This window comes from Lithobates pipiens, unplaced genomic scaffold (assembly GCF_037356315.1).
Source record: "Lithobates pipiens isolate NorthernLeopardFrog02 unplaced genomic scaffold, aLitPip1_a1.2 Scaffold_30, whole genome shotgun sequence".
NCBI classification, from domain to species: domain Eukaryota; kingdom Metazoa; phylum Chordata; class Amphibia; order Anura; family Ranidae; genus Lithobates; species Lithobates pipiens.
In genome coordinates, this window is record NW_027507791.1 from 108004405 (window position 1) to 108026831 (window position 22427).

Consider the following 22427-nt stretch of genomic DNA (forward strand, 5'->3'; position numbering starts at 1 on the left):
TAGTACAATTTGATTTTACCTTGACATAGATCTCAAACGTGACCTGGATTTTACAGAACACTTCCAGTTTGTGTATTGAAAACATAACTGAATTGGTTGTACTTTCTTGAAACTGGATACCTTCCAGATTGTGTAGCATTTTAATTCCATTGGACACACCAAATAAAACGAAGGTTTCAGAGCTGTAGACTTTCACGTGTAGATCTTGTTACCATATTTTAATGTGAAAAAGCTCTTGCCAATAGATTTTTAAGCAGAGACTAGGAAAAATGTTTCTAACATGGCTCCTGAGGGCCCTTGCTTTTTTTTAAAGCCTACAGCTGCTTCGCCATTAGCACCATAAATCTCCACAGGCAGGTTCGTAGGAGAAGTAAATTAAGACATGTTGCAGGAAGTTTCATGACACTGATATTGCATCCTCAACACATTCTATCAACTCAAGTGTAAATCTTGGGGAAAGTTACAGAAAATTCCCTTTTTTCCTAGGCTGAAAGAAAATGATAATATGAAACTGCTCACAGTACTAGTTTGGACAGCTGGCACAGAAAACTTTATGCAAAAGACATCTGCAATTAGGCATATCAATTTAAAATATGTATGTAGGTAACACTTTCTGCTCAACATGAGCTCCAGACTCCTGTCCCTTTGTTAAAAAAAGACACCCCATACAACCATACAACATTTTAAGCTTTACCTGTTGCTCTTACTAGTCTTTTTTTTATTTATCAAGCAGCACAAAAATGAAAGGAATCCTGTACTGGGAGTTATATACAGACTGCCATTGCTTGACCTGTTTCTGCCATTGATACTCTGTGAGGTAATAACCCACAACATGTATGCAGCTTCTAAGTGAGGCTGATGCCAGAATTCCTGATAAACATGCATTTTTCAAGTCAGGGACCCTGAATTAAGGCCAATAGAGTATGCTACACAAAGAACCTGTGCACTTTTGGGAAGAGAGGTCAGCAATGGTATTCTCTTTTTAAAGCGGGTTCACACTGGTGCACCACAGTTTGGGTGCAGTGCAATTTATGCACATTTTACTCACAGTTTTAGGTATGCTCCCATTGACTTCTATTAGACTGTGAGTTTTCATGAAAATGCATCAAAGTTCCGCATGCTGCATCTTTGATGTGATTTCAAAAGACACGCAGTGTCAATAGAAATCAATGGGAGCACACCTAAAACTGCATGTAAAATGCAGGTAGAAGCACTGCACAAAATTCCAAAGGTGTGAACCCGACTTTAATGATCAAAAGTCTGAAAGTGAAAAAGGGAACTACATGTCTGGATATTATTACAATCCATCTTTTATATGTAATACCACTGTATTTTATTTTTGTTTTACATAATGTTTTTCTAGTATGCCAATGTTAATTAAGTAAGTGTTTTTCTCTATTGGCCTTGACAGATATGTTTCCACAATTCTATCATCTGAGCAAACAGTAGCTGGCAACATTTGGTTCATAATTAATAAAACCTACCAAAGAGTAAATATGTCACTACTTCCTTTTTTTAACAGCTGCTAAACAAATCTTAGCTAAGGCATAAATATCAGTTGTGCTCTCTATGGCCTAACTCAGGAGCAAAAATTTCTTGGTACTTGACAAAGCAAAAGCTCTCAGCATTGATAAATTATTCCATGCACAAATTCTGTATGTTCTGAATGCCCTAGATAAAACATTATATAAAATGGGAGAAAACCAAACTAATGTATCAATAAAAATGTAATCAAATGGGCAGCAGCTTAATGTGAGATATACACAAATATCCCCATTGACAACGTCACATATGACGAAACGCATCTGGTGGAGGATATGTGCTGACTTTACCACTCTGTCTCGTTAGGAGGATTGGAGATTGTTTGTAGCTGGATGGCTTCATTTTTATGTGTGAATTTTAAATGATTTACAATGTAAGTGCAATATTGTTTTTTACCTAAATAAATACCTAGTTAGGCAATATTACACTATAGTGGTTTTCTCTTTCTGGGTTCATTGCTGAGTGCTGAGTGTGTTTCTGAACTAAAAGGTCCTGGTTTAAGCAGTGTCATTGGTGTTTGAGATATCTATGCAGCCATCCATCCAGAATTCATCCCCACGATCTTCTGTGCAAGCAAAGGCCTTGGCTGGGCTTATAACCTCATGCCTGGTTTTGCTTGCCATCTGGTAAGCAAGTTTTTCTAAAGGTGGTGGCACACTTTGTTGTGTGAACTCACTGTGGTGGTAATATTAGAAGAACTTGGTCTATGTGCCTATAGAGAGATGATGATCATTTCTACAATCAAATACTTATATATTGGACTCTATTAGCACAACTTCTCCTTTCTATAAAACATTATTTACCTGTTGACTAACAATTTATGACATTGTGGCACACTTCTTCAACAAATGCCTCAGGCGCTCCTGTCTCCCCCTACCCTTGCCTTTCCCTCCCACCCTTTTTTCTTTATCCCCCCTGTCCTCGTATCTATCCTCTTCTATATAATCCTTGAGGTGGCCATACTCGTGACTCATCTTTTTTTGATCAGTCAGCAGGCTGATCAAAAAAGAAAACAAAAGGATTCCTGAAACCACACAGGTAAATAGAGTAACCCTCCCTGCTGAGACTCTGTATTCTGACAGAATGACTCCTCTGCTGTCAGATTATACTGATCAGTGGCTGAAGCCGTTGGTTGGCAAAGGTGTTGGAAGATTCCCTTTCGACAGAAGATGATAATTGGATCGGCTTCTGTCCAACGGGGACAACCATACATGGATCAAGATTTACCCAGTCCCCACTGAACAGGCCAAATGTCATAGAAATTGGTCCACCTCAGAAAGTCATAAACAGTGTGTTGCCAACATCCCAAGATTAATGGAAGAAAATGGGAGTAACCACATGGGTACTTATGGGAATTTAATGGCAACAGAAATAGAGAAAATGTTTATATATAAAAAATTACATAATTTGTGCATCATAAAATATATAATATAACATCAGTATAAAAAATCAACAGTCTATTTGTTGCTTGGATAAGGAAAATACACAAACATTGACACACTCCTCTAGATACCCAACTTTTTTTAAGTATTGAAATCTTCCTGAAAAGCGTCCTTTATCTAGAGGAGAGTGTCACTGTTTGTGTATTTTTTTATCCAATCAACGAACACACTGTTGATTTTTTATACTGATGTTATATTATATTTTTTTATGATGTACAAATAAAGTCATGTTTTATATATTAACATTTTCTCTATTTCTGTTGCCCTTAAAGTCCCATAAGTACCTATGGGGGTTACTTCTATTTTCTTCCAACATTCCAAATATCGATTCAATTGTGGCCAGCTTTACTTTTATCTTTCATTCTAATAGTTCCACATAGGTACAGATGCCCTGTTCTTAAGATGCCATTGAGGCCCAAAATTTGTAAATTGTACCATAATGCGATCAGGTTCATTCAAAATTTGTTAGTGGAATTCCTACTTAATACTATATGTGCAGCCTAACAACTATATTACTCCTCAGCCTTGTGTATCGTCTTGATATTTTTTGTTACAAATGCTTATTTGATGGCCTTGTTACCATGTAATCTTATAGCTAGTTGTACTTTCTATGTAAAATCAATAAATATCTTTGAAACATTAGAAAAAAATCTGTAATATTTGTTATGCATGGAAAATAGAATAGAAATTACATATGCATTTCATTTTCATATATAAAGCTTATATATAGTCCTTATATGAATTTGTAAGATTTCTTGATATAGAAAAAAACAATCAAAACATGTTGTCAAGGTCACCTTTATAGAACTGAAGACATGAGCGCTGTTGGTATTCATAAGTTCTGTATGTGTTTAAAGAACAGTCAGAAAGATCACTACATACTTATGATTGCTCTCTGATGCTCTGGGTGCTCACAAGGCAAACCTATACAACGTTCTGCCCACTCTTATGAATGACATTCTCCCTCTACTTTTGGTAATTAAACATAATGCTAAAGTCTAAGCTGACAAGCACCTGTTTTGCTGATGCAAAGAAAGAAGGGAAGAGGCATAAGTTATAACAGACAACTGCAAGTCAAGAGGTTTAGAAAGGAAGGCACAGAAAGTATGACTATCATAGCTCCCAACTGTCCCTGAATTCGAGGGAATGCCCCTGATTTGGAACAAAGAGCCTCAATCCCTCTTTCATCCTTATTTGTCCCTCATTTTGGTCTGATCTATAGTTGTATATAAAATTCACTATTTATCTTTCAAAGAGTGTTTCCCAGTGCTAAACCATGCATCCAGTTTCTAAATGTCTACATTGGTAAAATCCAAAAGCCAGTATAAAGGGATAGTAGTAGAAAGCACTTGTGGGTTTAACTAATATTTGTTTTCGTATAATTCTCCTTTACAGCGGTGTGTCCTATGCCTACATACTTTTGCTAATAGGTGCTCACACTGCCGCACAGAGCGGCTCACAGGAGGGGTCCACTGCGTCCCTGTTCTCAGGTCCAATTTCAGTCCCAATTTTGGGCTGAATTCGGACCTGAAATGGACCAGAAGATGCACAGGACTCCTGTGCAATTCGCTCTGGAGCCGCTCGGGAGATGTGTGAGCTCCATAGAGAGCACAATCTCCTAACATGCAAATTGGATCTGGACATATCCGCATCAAATTCGCAATAGTGTGAACTCAACCCAGCCTTAAAGTGAAACTTTCAATTCCCCAAACTTATAAACATTTTGGAAACCTTCTTAATTTGTCCCACCAGCTGTTTTAAACACACACCTTCTTTCCCTAAAATCTGCAGCATCAGCAGATCAAACAGCTCTTTTACTACTAATATACACAATTAAACTTTTTGTGAATTTACAACTGCTATGTCTTCATCTTCATCTCTGATCGCTTCCCCTGGCAATCACATATGTGCCCTGCTGACTATTACATAAAGGATGGAGGAATCTTTGGTGTGTAAGATGTGTCTGATACTCTGAAATTTTCTTTCTCTGTGCTGTGTAAGTGACAAGATGGCAGTGTCCAATGGAAGAAAAATGAGACTTGAACAACAGACAAATAGATTTTGTTGGATAATCAAGCACCAATTTGTTTTTTTGTATCTGCATGTTTCAAATATGGCAGCAGTTCATATATACATTGGGAAAGAAAATGGTTGCTTTACAGAAAATTATAATATTACTACTTTCTGCTTAATAGGGGATAACACATGCATACAGCACATCATACATAGTTTAAATGTGATATAAAACTCTACAAAAAAAAAAAAGTTTCAATACATTTAGGAACAATATAATATTTAACGTACACAAGCAGACAAGCTGACATGCAAAGCTAATATAAACATCCCATGAAATCATTTACTTTATTGACAATTGATATTTTAATTAGGTAATTAACTAATACTGAGGAAATAAAACATTTACTGTGACAGCAGAATGTTCATTTTGTGCTTTGTAAGGTAATATTAAAACAAATAACTTCCCTAAATATACCTAAATTTTCTTGGCTTTTCCATTCATGACCAAGTGTTAGGAAAAAAAGTTTTATTGAGCTTCACTATAATAAAAGTGAAAATTGACTTACCCCTTCATTGCCATTTGCTATTGTGTTTGCCAACATTTCCTGAAGGGCTCTGACAGAGAGGGACTGCTCCAGCACAAAATTACAAATGCACAGGTCAGGAGGGACATACTGCAAAACAAGAAGCATAACATTTACCATAAAATATAGTGAAGACAATAACTATATTGGCTTACAGACATTTACAGGCAGTAGTGTTTAGAGGCAGAAAAAAAAAACCCAGAGCCAGTGCATTCAGGAGACCCGATGTGATTAATGCATGTAAAATCATCCAAATGCAATTAACCACTAGGCACTTTTAGCGCTTTAGTGTTCATTTCCATGGCCAGAATAAATTAATATTCTGGCCAATGGAATGAATGAACACCCAAGCACTTAACGCCCCTAAACGTGTTTGCAAAATGTGGCTTTAGGGGTGTTTTTATTGCTGCCTTTTCTTCCCCTGGAGCATCAGCATCCAGAGGGAGTAAAAAAATCTTCCTGTGTGTATGTGAGGCCTAAATATGCAAAAATACAGTATATTCAGTTGCTAATTATAGACTCAGAAAATGCACCACTGAAGAAGATCATGAAATAAATAGATATCAAAGACATGCTTTCACTTGGTTAAAAAAATATATTATTGATCCATTGTAGTTTAGAAAAACTAATAAAACCTAAAATGCAGTAAAATATATTTTAGTCTTGTGTGGACAATCTTACTCTATAACAACAATTGTAAATTTGAAAGACCCCATATATATATATATATATATATATATATATATATATATATATATATATATATATATATATATATATACACACACACCATTTACATTTTAGTTCAAATATCTTTATTCATAAAGAACACGGAATTGCAGTGTATAATATACAGCATCTTGAGACTTTGCCGGCAGTTCAGCGGCTCAGGCCATTGACTTCAATGGGCAGGGGTGCTTTAGGAGCGGTGTATACACTGCTCCTACAGCGCTGCAAAGATGTTGCTTGCAGGACTTTTTTTTTACCATCCTGCAAGCGCACCGCTCCAGTGTGAAAGCACTCAGGCTCTTTACAGGCACTATTTTTAGCGCTATAGCGCCTCAGTGTGAAAACAGCCATAGAGTCCACAAGCTATGGTGCCAATCGCTGAAAATTGATCACACCTGATGTACTGCCTATCTCATGTCTTGAGGCCCTGAAATGTCAAGAAAGTACAAATACCCCCCAAATGACCCATGTTTGGAAAGTAGACATTACAAGGTATTTAGTAAGAGGCATGGTGAGTTTTTTGAAGATGTAATTTGTTCCCACAATTCTTTGCAAAATGAAGATAATTTCTCACAGAAAGTTATTTCTCACACACAGCATATGCATACTTTCAACTACACCCCAAAATACATTCTGCTACTCCTTCTGAGTATGAGGATATCACACGTGTGAGACTTTCACAGCCTGGCCACATAGAGAGGCCCAACATGCAGGGAGCACCATCAGGTGTTCTAGCAGCATAAATTACACATATAATTCCTTGACTACCTCTTATGCCGTGTACACACGACCGGATTTTCCGGCAGACCAGATCCGAAGGGATTAGTCCGTCAGACATTACAATTGTGTGTGGGCTAGCTCGATCCTTTTTTGGGGAAAAAATCAGACGGACCTAGAAATAGAACATGTTTCAAATCTATCCGACGGACTCAATTCCCACAAACTAAAAAGCGGGAAAACCATTCGTCTGTGGGCTGGTCCGACGGACCAAATACAACGCAAGGGAAGCTATTGGCTACTGGCTATTGAACTTCCTTGTTTAGTCCTGTTTACGTCATCACGTTCAATACAAACAGACTTTTGAACGGGCTAGTCTGTTCGTGTGTGGCCAAGTTCATTCGTTCGGAAAGTCTGTCGGAACTCAGACGAAAGTCCGTCAGGAAGACCGTCGGAACTCGTTTGCCGGAAAGTCCGGTCATGTGTGCGCGGCATCACACTTTTGAAGGCCCTGGAGCACAAGGACAATGGAAACATCCAAAAATGTACCCCATTTTGGAAAGCAAACATCCCAACGTATTCTATGAGGCATATTGAGTCTTTTGAAAATGTCATGTTTTTGAAAAATGTGGAAAGAAAATGAAAACACATTATTTGTACACAAAGTTGTAAATTTAAGAAGATATTTCTAACACATAGCATGTACGTAGCAAAAATTACCCCCCAAAATATATTATGCTACTCCTCCTGAGTAAGGCGATACCACATGTGTGAGACTTTTACACAGCCTGGCCACATACAGAGGCCCAACATGCAGGGAGCACCAGCAGATGTTCTAGGGACATGATTTTCAAATTAAATTTGACTACCTATTACAAATTTGTGAAGCAATGTAGTGGCACTGATGGGCATTTATATGGCATGGATGAGCACTCATGTGGCATGGATTTGACACAGATGAGTATGGATGTGGCACGGATGAGTACTGATGTGGAACGGATGATCACAGATGTAGCACGGATGTGGCACGGATGATTTACGGATGTGGCGTAGATGATCAATGATGTGTCATGGATGAGTACTGATGTGGCATGGATGTGGCATGAATGAGTACTGATGTAACATGGATAAGTACTGCTGTGGCATGGATGTGGCATGGATGAGTACTGATGTGGCATGGATGTGGCACGGATGAGTACTGATGTGGCATGGATGTGGCACGGATGAGTACTGATGTGGCATGTATGTGGCACGGATGATCACTGATGTGACACTGATGAGTACTGATGTGGCATATATGTGGCACTGATGAGTACTGATGTGGCACAGATGTGGCATGGATGTGGCATGGATGATCACTGATGTGGCACAGATGAGTACTAATGTGACATGGATGTGGCAAGGCTGTGGCATGGGTGAATACTGATGTGGCACGGATGATTACGGATGTGGCACAGATGATCATGGGTGTGGCACGGATGAGCCATGGATGGGGATGGATGAGCTATGGATGGGGATGGATGAACCAATAATGGAGCATGGATGGATGGATGGGCCATGAATGGGGATGGATGAGCATGGATGAATCATGAATGGGGATGGATGAGCAATGTATGGAGCATGGATGGAACATGGATGAGCCATGGATGGATGGATGAGACATGTATGAGCACAGATCAGCACTGTGGGCACTTCACATTCAGCCCACAGCACTGCTACACCGCCTCCCTCCTCTCTTCGCATGGTGATCCTCGCAGATCCTGACTTGCAATACTTGCAATACTGCTTATTTAGAACTATTTCATATATATATTCACATATACATGCGCTATATGTTTTCTCCTGATGAGTGCCAACCGGCCACAAAATGCATCAAGCCAATCAGTGTCATCATGTTCCCAACACCTGGGCTTGGCCTCAGCTGTGATTTGTTTGCATCCTATAACCCTTTTGTATCCATTACTTAATAATCATTGGCTTTATTATACTAGTTACTTCCACGGGATACTATGTGATTTCAGATGTATGCATGTACATACATGAATTCTTTTTTGTATGCCAGCACCTTGTGTATATAGATAAAAATACTCATGTTCAACGCCTTGTTTATATGCCAATTAAACTATTTTACAATTTCTCCTACCGCGTGTCTTGTGCCTCATTAAAAATACCAAAAATCATGGAACATGCAGCTCCATCCCTAAATCAGAAATAAGAAAGGGATGTTGGTACATTGAGTAAGGCACAAGACACATGGTAGGAGAAATTGTAAAATAGTTTAATTAGGGGAGGAGGGGTGCTCCATGAGATGTTCAAAGCTTGGGATTTTTTTTATGAAAAAAAAAAACAATTAGTATGGCGCTAAATCAATTAGTATATAAATTAATGACAATGTGATGTCCACATATAGATACCTGACATACAGAATCTACTAAAGTGTTAAATAATATTTTTTTATACCCTAACCCTGCTTAAAACTTCTTCCCAACTTTATGCCTGACCTGTCTGGCGTGTTCCATGATGCTGTTTGTTCACTAAGTTTCTCTAACAAACCTCTAAAGGACACCACAGAACAGCTGTATTTATACTGAGATTAAATTATACACAGGCGGACTCTATTTACTAATTAGGTGACTTCTGAAGGCAATTGGTTCCACTAAATTTTAGTTAGGGGTATCAGAGTAAAGGGGGCTGAATACAAATGCACGCTACACTTTTCACATATTTATAAAACATTTTGAAAACCATTGATCATTTTCCTTCTATTTCACAATTATGTAGCACTTTGTGTTGGCCTATCACATTAAATCCCAATAAAATATATTTACGTTTTTGATTGGAACATGACAAAATGTGGAAAATTTTACTACTTTTTTTAAGGCACTTTATTTGCACGTGTCTCCACACTGGAAAATCAGCTGTTGATGATCACTTGATGGAACTCAAGCTGAACACCAACTCCACCTGCTACTGAAGAAATCCCAACGGGATCCTTGTGTGTGTGTTATATAGTTACATAGTAAGGTTGAATAAAAACACCAGTCCATCCAGTTCAACCTGAGTGAGTGTCTACAATTGTCCCTATCCCTGTACATTGCACAGTCACATTGGTCCCTACCCTCAAGGAGCCAACAATCATATACTAGGGCCAATTTTGGACAGAAGCCAATTAACCTACCAGCATGTCTTTGGCGTGTGGGAGGAACCCGGTGTACCTGGAGGAAACCCACACAGGCACAGGGAGAACATGCAAACTCCAGGAAGGTAGTGTAGTGGTTGGGATTTGAACCAGCGAGAGTGATAACCACTACACCAATGTGTGTGTGTGTCCACCAGGGTAATTCAGCTAGTTATGATCAGTTGCTGGGATTCACATTAGACACCAGCTTGAAGTGCTCATTAACTTTTTAAACAGATAAAAGTTTAATAAAAAGTTGCACTTACAAAAAAAATGCATAAAATAGCACAATAGTGTGAGCATAACCGCCTGCAGTACGGTCTGTGCTCTAAAACGCCACACTGCTAGCTCCTTGTCCTACGCATTTTCCCATAATAGGCGTCAACTGTGATTGGTGGGGACACACACACAAGGATTTCTTCAGTAGCAGGCAGAGTGGGTGTTCAGCCTGAGTTCCAGCAAGTGAGCATCAACAGCTGATTTCCCAGTGTGGCGACACGCATATAGATCCTTTTAGGATCCTTGGATCTGGTAAGCTGCCATCTATTTATTCCTTAGCACGGTGATGAAGTCTTTTTGGATATGTTTGCACTGAACCTTTACTCTTGTATTGATTTAGATGGACATTTTCATTGGATTTAGCAATTGATTCTCAAATGGATTATTTTTTTATACACATCATTTTTTGTTATTAACCACTCCAGGCCATTTTTAGCGATAAGGCACTGCGTTGTTTTATCTGACAATTGCGTGGCCATGTGGCGCTGTACCCAAACAAAATTGATGTCCTTTTTTTTCCCACTATAAACAAAAGAAGAGCGACAATTTTGAAAAAAAAACACAATGGGGTTTATTTACTAAAGCTGGCGACTGCAAAATCAGTCTCACTTCTGCATAGGAACCAATCAGCTTCCAGGTTTTATTGCCAAAGCTTAATTGAACAAGCTGAGGTTAGAAGCTGATTGGGTTCTCTGCAGAAGTGAGCCTGATTTTGCACTCTCCAGCTTTAGTAAATAAACCCCAATATCATTTACTTTTTGCTATAATAAATATCCCACATTTAAAAAAAAAAAAAACATAATTTTCCCTCAGTTTAGGCCGAAATGTATTCTTCTACATATGTTTGGTTAAAAAAAAATCACAATAAGCATATATTGATTGGTTTGCGCAAAAATTATAGTGTCTACAAAATAGGGGATAGATTTATGTCATTTTAATTATTATTATTATTATTTTTTTACTAGTAATGGCAGCGATCCTGCGATTTTTATCGGGACTGTGATATTGCGGCAGACAAATTGGACACTTTTGACAAATTTTTGGGACCATTGACAATTATACAGCGATCAGTGCTATAAAAATGCACTGATTGCTGTATAAATGTCACTGGCAGGGAAGGGGTTAACACGAGGGGCGATCAAGGGGTTAACTGTGTTCTCTAGGTGTGTTCAAACTGTGGGGGGAAGGGATTGACTATGGGAAGAGAGAGATCGGTGTTCATACTTTGTATGAACACACAACCTCTCTCTTCTCCCCTGAAAGAACCGGGTGTCCATAAGGTGCTGGCCTTTTCAGGATCATTATTATCCTCAGCTACCAGGATCTCCATTGTTATAATATCACTTTATCTAAGCTCACTTCAAAATGTGTGGGGAAGTGGTTGATATTGAATGTGAGATATAGCTACACATACAGCTAGTAGACAGTGTCTCAGGATACCTTTTTTGATTTTAGAGTTGAACACACAGATCACAGATAAGAGAACAACTTTGGGGCAAGCTGTGACCTCCAAAATGCACATACTGTAGCGGTTGATTTACTAAAAGTAAATAGACTGTGTGCTCTGCAAGCGTAGTTGCTCCAGAGCTCGCATGCAATTGGGTATTCTTTGTAAAGTGAAACTTCATCTCATTCACTAAGCTCTGGAGCAACTGCACTGGCAGAGTGCACAGACTATTTGCCTTTAATAAATCAAGCCCATAATGTTTATAGGTGTTAGGAATTGCTTGCCAGAATTAAATAATTAGACGGCATCCCGACCCAATATGAACACAGGAACCCTCTGTTTCCATGCATCATCAGCAAATCCTTGGGGATTATGTACCAGGTACTGTACATTCTAATGATTATGATATGACTAAGCCCCCTTTCACACTAAAAAAAGCGCCTGAATAGCTGACGAAAAACGATTTCAATTAACCACTTGACCACTGGGCACTTAAACACCCTTAATAACCAGACCAATTTTCAGCTTTCGGTGCTCTCACATTTTGAATGACAATTACTCAGTCATGCAACACTGGACCTATATGAAAATGTTGTCCTTTTTTTCACACAAATGGAGCTTTCTTTTGGTGGTATTTAATCACCGCTGGGTTTTTTATTTTTTGTGCTATAAAAGAAAAAATACAGAAAATTCTGTAAAAAAATGAATTTTTCTTTGTTTCTGTTATAAAATTTAGCAGATTGGTAATTTTTTCTTCATAAATTTTGGCCAAAATTTATACTACTACATATCTTTGGTAAAAATAAGTACAAATTGGTGGATATTTTTTTGGTCTTCGTGAAAGTTATAAAGTCCACAAGCTACGGTACCAATATCTGAAAATTGATCACACCTGAAGTACTGACGGCCTATTTGAATTTTTGAGACCCTAACATGCCAGAAAAGTACAAATACCCCTCAAATGACCCCTTTTTGGAAAGAAGACATTCCAAGGTATTTAGTAAGAGGCATGATGAGTTTTTTGAAGTTGTTATTTTTTCCCACAATTCTTTGCAAAATCAAGATTTTTTTTACTTTTTTTTTTTTTTCACAAAATTGTCATATTATCAGTTTATTTCTCACACAGCATATGCATACCACATATTACACCCCCAAACACATTCTGCTATTACTCCCGAGTACGGCGATACCACATGTGTGAGACTTTTACACAGTGTGGCCACATACAGAGGCCCAACATGCATGGAGCACCATCAGGCGTTCTGGAGCACCCAGGACAATTCTGACATTTCTCTCCTACATGTAAAAATCATCATTTATTTGCTAGAAAATTACATAGAATCCCAAAACATTATATATGTTTTTTTTAGCAAACACCCTGGAGAATACAATGGTGGTCGTTGCAACTTTTTATCTCGCACGGTATTTGCGCAGCAATTTTTCGAATGCCTTTTTTGGGAAAAAAAACAGTTTTGTGCTTAAAAAAAAAAAAAAAACACAGTAAAGTTAGCCCAATTTTTGCATAATGTGAAAGATGAAGTTACACTGAGTAAATCGATACCTAACATGTCACTCTTCAAAATTGCACAGGCTCGTGGAATGGCGCCAAACGTCGCTATTTAAAAATCCCCATAGGCGACGATTTAATTTTTTTTACTGGTTATATGTTTTGAGTTACAGAGGAGGTCTAGGGCTAGAATTATTGCTCTCGCTCTAACGTTCGCAGCGATACCTCAAATGTGTGGTTTGAGCACCGTTTTCATATGTGGGCAGGACTTAAGTATGCGTTCGCTTCTGCATGCGTGCACAATGGGACAGGGGCGCTTTAAAAAAAAAAAAAAATTATTGTTCATTTTACTTTATTTATTTTAGTTTGACATTTTTTTTCTGGATTTGATCGTATTGGCGAGTCGGTAGAAGCACCGGAGGGCAGCGGGAGGGGGGGGGGGGGTGTCTATGGCTGGGTATTGCAGGGTATCACCGACTATGGCTGGGTATGGCTGGGTATCTCAGAGTATGGCGTTGCAGAGTATTGCGTTGCAGAGCATTGCAGGATATTGGAGGGTGTTGCAGAGCATTGCAGTGTTGCACGGTATTGGCGGGTGTTGTAGAGCATTGCAGAGTGTTGCAGGGTATTGGTGGGTGTTGCAGAGCATTGCAGAGTGTTGCAGAGTGTTGCAGGGTATTCGCGGGTGTTGCAGAGCATTGCAGAGTGTTGCAGGGTATTGGCGGGTGTTGCAGAGCATTGCAGAGTGTTGGCGGGTGTTGCAGAGTGTTGCAGGGTATTGCAGAGTGTTGCAGGGTATTGCAGAGTATTGCAGGGTATTGCAGGGTATTGCAGAGTAATGCAGAGTAATGCAGAGTAATGCAGAGTAATGCAAAGTAATGCAGAGTATTGCAGAGTATTGCAGAGTATTGCAGAGTAATGCAGAGTATTGCAGAGTAATGCAGAGTGTTGCATGGTATTGCAGAGTAATGCAGAGTAATGGCAGGGTATTGCAGAGTAATGCAGAGTAATGGCAGGGAATTGAGGGGTTAATTTTCGGTGAGCAGCGATGTGGGCACTGCAGATGCAGCCCACATCGCTGCTGACACCGATCTCTTCCCCCTCCGCTGTTCCAATCGGTACAGAGAGGGGGAGGGAGGAACCGGCATCATAACATGACGCCGGTTTGTTTACAAGTGATCACTCCGTCATTTGACGGAGCGATCACATGGTAAACGGCCGCTATGAGCGGCCGTGGATGCTCTCGAGTGCACGCCCCAGAGAGAGCGGAATTCTTGGAGGACGTCATATGATGGCCTCCCAGAGATAAGAAACCGCCCTGTAGCCGTCATTTGGCTATAGGGCGGTTGTTAAGTGGTTAAAATCAATGAATGCTTTCACACTGGGGCAGTGCACTGGCAGGGCGGGGAAAAAACTCCCCTCTCCATTGAAATGAATGGAAAGCTCTTCAAAAGCACCTGAAAAGCTCCTCAAAAGCGCTTAGTGTTTCACTGGCAGTTTAGAAGCGCCCCTGTGTGAAAGGGGCCTAAATGTTTAATTTTTAACGTTTCGTTTTTTTTTGCTCCCCATATGTTTTCTTTTACTTTACTTTATTAAAATGTATGTAATATAATCTGGATAAACAATAAATAAATCCCTAATACATTTAATATGCTGTATATACAGTTCAGGGAAGCTCCCTTGCTCTTAAAACAGAACAGCAGTGGTATTGCAATTTCGGGAAAGGCTCGTTTTTTTTTTTTTTTAATAACAAACATGTTATACTTACCTCCTCTGCACAGTTGGTTTTGCACAGAGCAGCCTGGATCTTATTCTTCTCTGGCCGTTCTTTGCTGCTCCTTGCCCCTCCCTCTTTTGAGTGCCCCCCAGCCAGCAGCTTGCTACACGGGGCACCCAAGCCAAGTTAGAGCTCTGTGTATCCATTCAGACACATAGCCTGACCTGGCCCCACCCCCTCTCTCCCCTGATTGGTAACTGACTTTGATTGACAGCCACGGGAGCCAATGGCGCCACTGTTCTGTCTCAGCCAATCAGGTAGAGACACATCTCTACACTATTGAGTTTTGCTAAATTTCAAAATAAAATTCAGATATTACACAAGCATTATTCTTAGTTGAAAATATATCCGATTATTTCTCGTCCAGCTCACGCAGATTTACTGCTGCACAATGGCTCTCCTGGGCGAAATCCCGTACATATACGGATTTCCCTTTAAGAGCCGCCAGAGAGCGGCACAAGTAAACACACAAATCCCTGTCCTGTCAGAGCAGAGGAGACAGATCGTTGTTCCTACTAAGTAGGAACAATGATCTGTTTCCTCTTCTAGTCAGTCCTATCCCCATACAGTTAGAGCACGCTGAAGAAACATACAGCTAACCCCTTCATTGCCCCCTAATGTTAACTCCTTCCTTGACAGTGACATTTACACAGTAATCAGTGCATTTTTATAGCACTGTTCGATGTATAAAGTTCAATGGTCCCAAAAATGTGTAAAAAGTGTCCGATCTGTCTGTCGCGATGTCGCAGTACCGAAAAAAATCTCAGCTCACCGCCATTACTAGTAAAAAAATAATAAAAACATGCCATAAATCTTTCCCATAGTTTGTAGACACTATAACTTTTGTGAAAACTAATCAATATCCGCTATTACGATTTTTACAAAAAATATTTAGAAGAATAAATATTGGCCTAAACCGATGAAGAAATGTGTTTTTTAAAAGCTTTTTTTTGTTTATAAATAAAAACCGAGGTGATCAAATACCACCAAAAGAAAGCTTTATTTGTGGGGAAAAAAAGGACGCACATTTTGTATGGGTACCGTGTCACACGACTGCACAATTGTCATAATAATGTCCAATCACAGTCCAGAGACATTCAACACAGGGCTCTGTACACAGGGAAAACCTGTCTGTTTCTCATCCCTGCAAAGCAGGGATGAGAAACGGAGATCATTAGTAAAAAGCAGCACACTTTACACACATTACACATAGTTAGGCACGTATTTAACCCCTTGATCACCATAGATGTTAACCCCTTCCCAGCCAGTGTCATTAGTACAGTGACAGTGTATATTTTTAGCAATGATCACTGTATTAATGTCATCAGTGATGTCAGTGGCAGTTAATCAGTTCCCACCAGCATCAGTTAGTGTCAGACTGTCTGCCACACTACCACAGTCCCATTATACAGTATCTCACAAAAGTGAGTACACCCCTCTCATTTTTGAAAATATTTTAAGTACTGAGTGTACAGCTTGTATAACAGTGTAAATTAGCTGTCCCCTCAAAATAACTCAACACACAGCCATTAATGTCTAAACCACTGGCAACAAACCTGAGTACACCCATAAGTGAAAATGTCCAACATGGGCCCAAAGTGTCAATATTTTGTGTGGCCACCATTACTTTTCAGCACTGCCTTAACACTCTTGGGCATGAAGTTCACCAGAGCTTCACAGGTTGCCACTAGAGCCCTCTTCCATTCCTCCATGACGACATCACAGAGCTAGTGAATGTTAGAGATCTTGCGCTCCTCCACCTTCCCTTTGAGGATGCCCCACAGATGCTCAATAGGGTTTAGGTCTGAGACATGCGTGGCCAGTCCATCACATTTACCCTCAGTTTCTTTAGCAAGGCAGTGGTTGTCTTGGAGGTGTGTTTGGGGTCATCATCCTGTTGGAATACTGCCCTGCGGCCCAGTCTCCGAAGGGAGGGGATCGTGTGCTGATTCAGTATGTCACAGTACATGTTGGCATTCATGGTTCCCTCAATGAACTGTAGCTCCCCAGCACTCATGCAGCCCCAGACCATGACACTCCCACCACCATGCCTGACTGTAAGCAAGACACACTTGTCTTTGTACTCCTCACCTGGTTGCCACCACACATGCTTGACACCATCTGAACTAAATAAGTTTATCTTGATCTCATCAGAACACAGGACATGGTTTCAGTAATCTGTGTCCTTAATCTGCTTGTCTTCAGCAAACTGTAGGCTTTATTGTGCATCATCTTTAGAAGAAGCTTCCTTCTGGGACGACAGCCATGCAGACCAATTTTATGCAGTACGCGGCGTATGGTCTGAGCACTGACAGGCTGACCCCCCCACCCCTTCAACCTCTGCAGCAATGCTGGCAGCACTCTATTTCCCAACCTCTGGATAAGATGTTGAGCATGTGCACTCAACTTCTTTTGGTTGACCATGGCAAGGCCTGTTCTGAGTGGAACCTGTCCTGTTAAACCACTGTATGGCCTTGACCCCCATGCGGCAGCTCAGTTTCAAGGTCTTGGCAATCTTCTTATAGCCTAGGCCATCTTTATGTAGAGCAAAATTCTTTTTTTTCAGATCCTCAGAGAGTTCTTTGCCATAAGGTGCCATGTTGAACTTCCAGTGACAAGTATGAGAGAGTGAGAACGATAACATCAAATTTACCATACCTGCAACCCATTCACACATGAGCCCTTGTAATACTAACGAGTCACATGACACCAGGGGAAATGGCTAATTGGGGCCGATTTTGAAATTTTCACTTAGGGGTGTACTCACTTTTGTTGCCAGCAGTTTAGACATTAATGGCTGTGTGTTGAGTTATTTTGAGGGGACAGCAATTTTACACTGTTATACAAGCTGTATACTCACTACTTTACATTGTAGCAAAGTGTCATTTCTTCAGCGTTGTCACATGTAACTATATAATAAAATATTTACAAAAATGTTAGGCGTGTACTCACTTTTGTAAGTCGTCAATCACCACCATTAGTGGTAGAAAAAAAAAAAATTCCAGTATATATAACATAGTTTGTAGACGCTATAACTTTCATGCAAACCAATTAATATACACACATTTTTTTAACCAGAGACATGTAGCAGAATACATTTTGACCTAAATTTAAGAAGAAATTCAATTTTTAATCTTTTTTTATTGAATATGTTTAATAACAGAAAGTAAAAAAAAAAATGTTTTCTTCAAAATATTCTGGATTTTTTTTGTTTATATAATAAAAAATAATAAACCAAGTTGTGATCAAATACCACCAAAAGAAAGCTTAATTTGCCTAAAAAAAATTATATACATTTCTTTTGGGTACAGTGTTGCAATTACCAGGTAAAGTAGCGTAGTGCCGAATAGCAAAAAATGGTCTGGTCAGGAAGTGGTTAAAACCTTCTGAAGCTTAAAGAGGAGGTCCGTTTAAAAAAAAAAAAAAAAAAAGTCAGCAGCTGCAAACACTGCAGCTGCTGACTTAATAAACACACTCACCTGTCCAGGGCGCCCGCGATGTCGGCCACCCGAGGCCGACCCGTCCCTCGGCTCTCGGGTCCCGGCGCCGCCATTTGTTGTAAGGGAAACAGGCAGTGGAGCCTGATGGCTTCACTGCCCGTTTCCTACTGCGCATGCGCGAGTCCCGCCGCTACTGCGCATGCGCGAGTCCCGCAGCGCTTTCTGAATGGGACGCGCTGTGTTCTGGAACACACAGTTCCCAGAACACAGCGCGACTCATTACCCAGAAGACGCTGTGACGAAGGGAGAAGACAGAAGATCTCCGCGGAGGAGGAAGAGGAAGATTAGGAGAAAGTGCCTAGCAACAGGCATTTCTGGTAAGTAAAAAAAAAAAAAAATTTTTTCATTTTTTTTTTTTATATTTTTTTGTAATTTTTAATATTTTTTCGTTTTCAGGGTGGCCCTCCACTTTAAGTGGTTAATAATAATCTAAAACCATATATTTAATATATCCTCAATGTTCCCAAACATCAAATATAGGCAATATCCCTTTAAACTAACAGTACACCACGTGCAATTTATTTTTGAAATAAAGTCTCAAAAAGTAATTTTAATATTCAAAATAATAAAGTAGGGCTGTGGAAATGAAAGATTAATTCCTCGATTAATCATACATTTTTTTGATCGATCCAAATTTTTTGAATCAATCAAAATTTCCATTGACCAGTACTCACCTCTCCGCTGGCTTCCGGGTCTTCAGGGAATTCCGTCGGAGATCCGGTGACGTTGATGTCCGTGACGTCACCGGATCTCCGACGGAATTCCCTGAAGACCCAGAATATCAACGTCACCGGACTCTTCCCCCCTTCCCCAAGTGCCTCCATCTGCTAACGAAGGGAAGGGGGAGGAGTCTGGTGACGTTGAAGTTCTGATTGAACGTAACGCGTATGGGGGAGGAGCTACGAATGACGTCACCCGCTGCTGCCCTACGGAACTAACACGATTTTCATGCTGTGTTTTTATCCTCTTTATGTGAGTAGTTTGTGTTTGAACACAAAAATTAAATCTTATACTTAAGCAGTGAGCACTTAGATCTTTCCTTTCTACCCATGACCTGGCATCCTTGCTGAGATCTAAGGAGAGGTGAGAGAAGTTTATGGTCCGTGTTAACCCTTTTGATACCCGCTTGCATGACCACCTGTTTGCACAGGGGTCCATGCCGTAAGATGGGAGTGATTAGTTAGACCGGAGGTAGAGGGATTGTCACGCTACTGTGGAAAAAAAATGACTTACATCAGTGCTACAGTTTGAATTTAAAACGTATTTGTGTGAACTGTGAAGTTAAGTCATGGACTGTGGAAACTAACTAGTGTCGGGTGAATGTATATAGTGTATACCACATTTACCACTGACTAATGCTGAATTGCAATGCAAGGAGATCAGCTAAAAGTAGTTGGATCTGTATGTGCGTTATAATTAATCTAAATTAGTCGATTAATCGATTAAAAAAAACGATTAATTGAACACAAACATTTTAATCAGTAACGGCCCTATAATAAAGTGATAAAAAGTTGAAAAAAATACTTGTGAAAACAAAAGATCCAAATTCTCTTGTGCCAGGATGCAGGCAAACCAATCCAGCCACCATGATCAAATTCCCTGTAATATGAACCCTATATCTCAAGGAGGTCAAAAAGCACTTGTTGTTAAACCACCATTCCATGCCTGTTCCTGCTTCAGAGCCATTCAGATGTATTTTCCATGACCTCATGAACAACTCACACTGTGCACTGGTGCATAGTCATGCTGGAACAGGAAGGGCCAACCCCAAACTGTTCCCACAAAGTTGAGAGCATGAAATTGTCCAAAATGTCTTGATATGCCAAGCCTTAAGTGTTCCCTTCACTGGAACTAAGGGGCCAAGCCCAAACCCCGAAAAACAACCCCATACTATAACCCCCCCACCACCAAATGATTTGGACCAGTGCACAAAGCAACATCTATAAAGCCATGCATGAGCGAGTTTGGAGTGGAGGAACTTAACCCCCCTGACGGTATTCCCGAGTCTGGCTCGGGGTGGAATTTTTATACCAAGAGCTGTAACCCCCGAGCCAGACTCGGGACTGCATCGCTGGATCCAGGAGGATGTTTACTTACCTTCTCCCTCGGATCCAGCGCTGTCTCCCCGCTGTACGAGCGAGCCGTGTCTCGCTCGATCTATCACAGAGCCGATCTCCGTGCCCTGCGAGCGTTGCGATGCACAGGGACGGAGATCGGCGCCAAATTCAAAAAGTGAAACAGACAGTATACATACTGTATAATGTAATCTTACAGATTACATTGCTGTATGTAAATATTTCACATCCCCTTTGTCCCTCGTGGTCTGTCCAGTGTCCTGCATGCAGTTTTATATAATAAAAACTGTTCTTTATGCCTGGAAACTGGAGATTGTCCATAGCAACCAAACTGTCATTTTACATCAAAAATGGTTTTAGACCAGCTAGAAAACAGCGATAATAAATTGTAATCACTCGCAGAATTGAGCGATAGCGATTTGTGGGGAGATCCGTCATCAAATACTGAAAAGTAATGACAGTGACAATTCTGCAACTGAGCAAATTTCAGTGTTTTTGATTTGATTACATTATTGAATAATTTTTATTATTGTTATATTATTATTTGGTATAATTATTTATAGTTATTTATTATATTATAATTTATGATTTCATTTTTCAAACTTTATCATACCCGGGATGTCTGCTAGACTCTGGTTTGGACAGATTTAAGAGAGTTATTCCTAAGAATTACAGGACTACAATATAAAACGCCAAATTTTCATGCAAAATAATGGTACCGCTTTTAGCACCTAAAATCCGAAATAATCGTACCGCCAGGGAGGTTAACTGGCCTGCACAGAGTCCTGATCTCAACCCGATAGAACACTTTTGGGATGAATTAGAGCGGAGACTGTTGGCCAGACCCTCTCTCCAACATCAGTGCCTGACCTCACAAATGCGCTTCTGGCAGAATGGTCAAACATTCATTTCGACACACTCCTAAACCTTGTGGACAGCTCAATATTGAACCCTACGGACTAAGACTGGGATGCCATTCATGTGCGTGTGAAGGCTATATTACCAATACTTTTAGTAATATAGTGTATTTTATCTCACATTCCTAAAACTTCTTCTATACAATAGAACATATTTTCACTACTTCAAGCAGCCAAATATTTTTCTTCAAAAATGCTGATACCTTTTGGTCTAACAATTCCCTAGTCTCTGTCCACAATATCTGGTATATATTGAAGACACAAACATATAAGGGAAAAATATCTATTTTAAGTAACCCAACAGAAATGTCTCAAATGCTACAAGAGTTCTTTAGCCCCCGTTCACACCTATGTGAATTAGATGCGGCTTACAACGCATTCAAATTCACAGGACATTTTAAAATACATTCATTTGAATGCATCTGGTTCACATATGTGCGTTGCATTTGCACTGCGCATTACACAAAAAACATGTGCATTTTCTGGGCATTGCGGTGCGAATTACAACCCATTATCTCCTATGGGAACGTATCTGATTCACAGATGCATTCCGTTCTGAACACAAATTCTCTCCTTCTCCTCACTACACCTCCCCTTCTCCCTGCTCACTGATCTGCAGCTAAAATGCAGAGGAACCTCTGAACAACTGATTTTTATCTTTGCAGTGAAACCGGAGCTTCAATTCGCAACACACATGTGTGAACCCGGGCTTAATAT

The 22427-nt window shown here is 39.9% G+C and overlaps 1 protein-coding gene across 8 annotated transcripts in view; it reads right to left on the reverse strand.

Moving 5' to 3' along the window:
• RYR3 (ryanodine receptor 3) overlaps positions 1–22427 on the reverse strand; it is a 1008486-nt gene that overhangs the window by 791900 nt on the left and 194159 nt on the right. For all 8 annotated transcript variants that reach the window (XM_077464742.1, XM_077464741.1, XM_077464740.1 and 5 more), the window contains exon 3: positions 5567–5674. In XM_077464742.1, coding sequence (XP_077320868.1) covers positions 5567–5674 — 108 coding nt within the window. The remainder of the gene's footprint in view (positions 1–5566; positions 5675–22427) is intronic.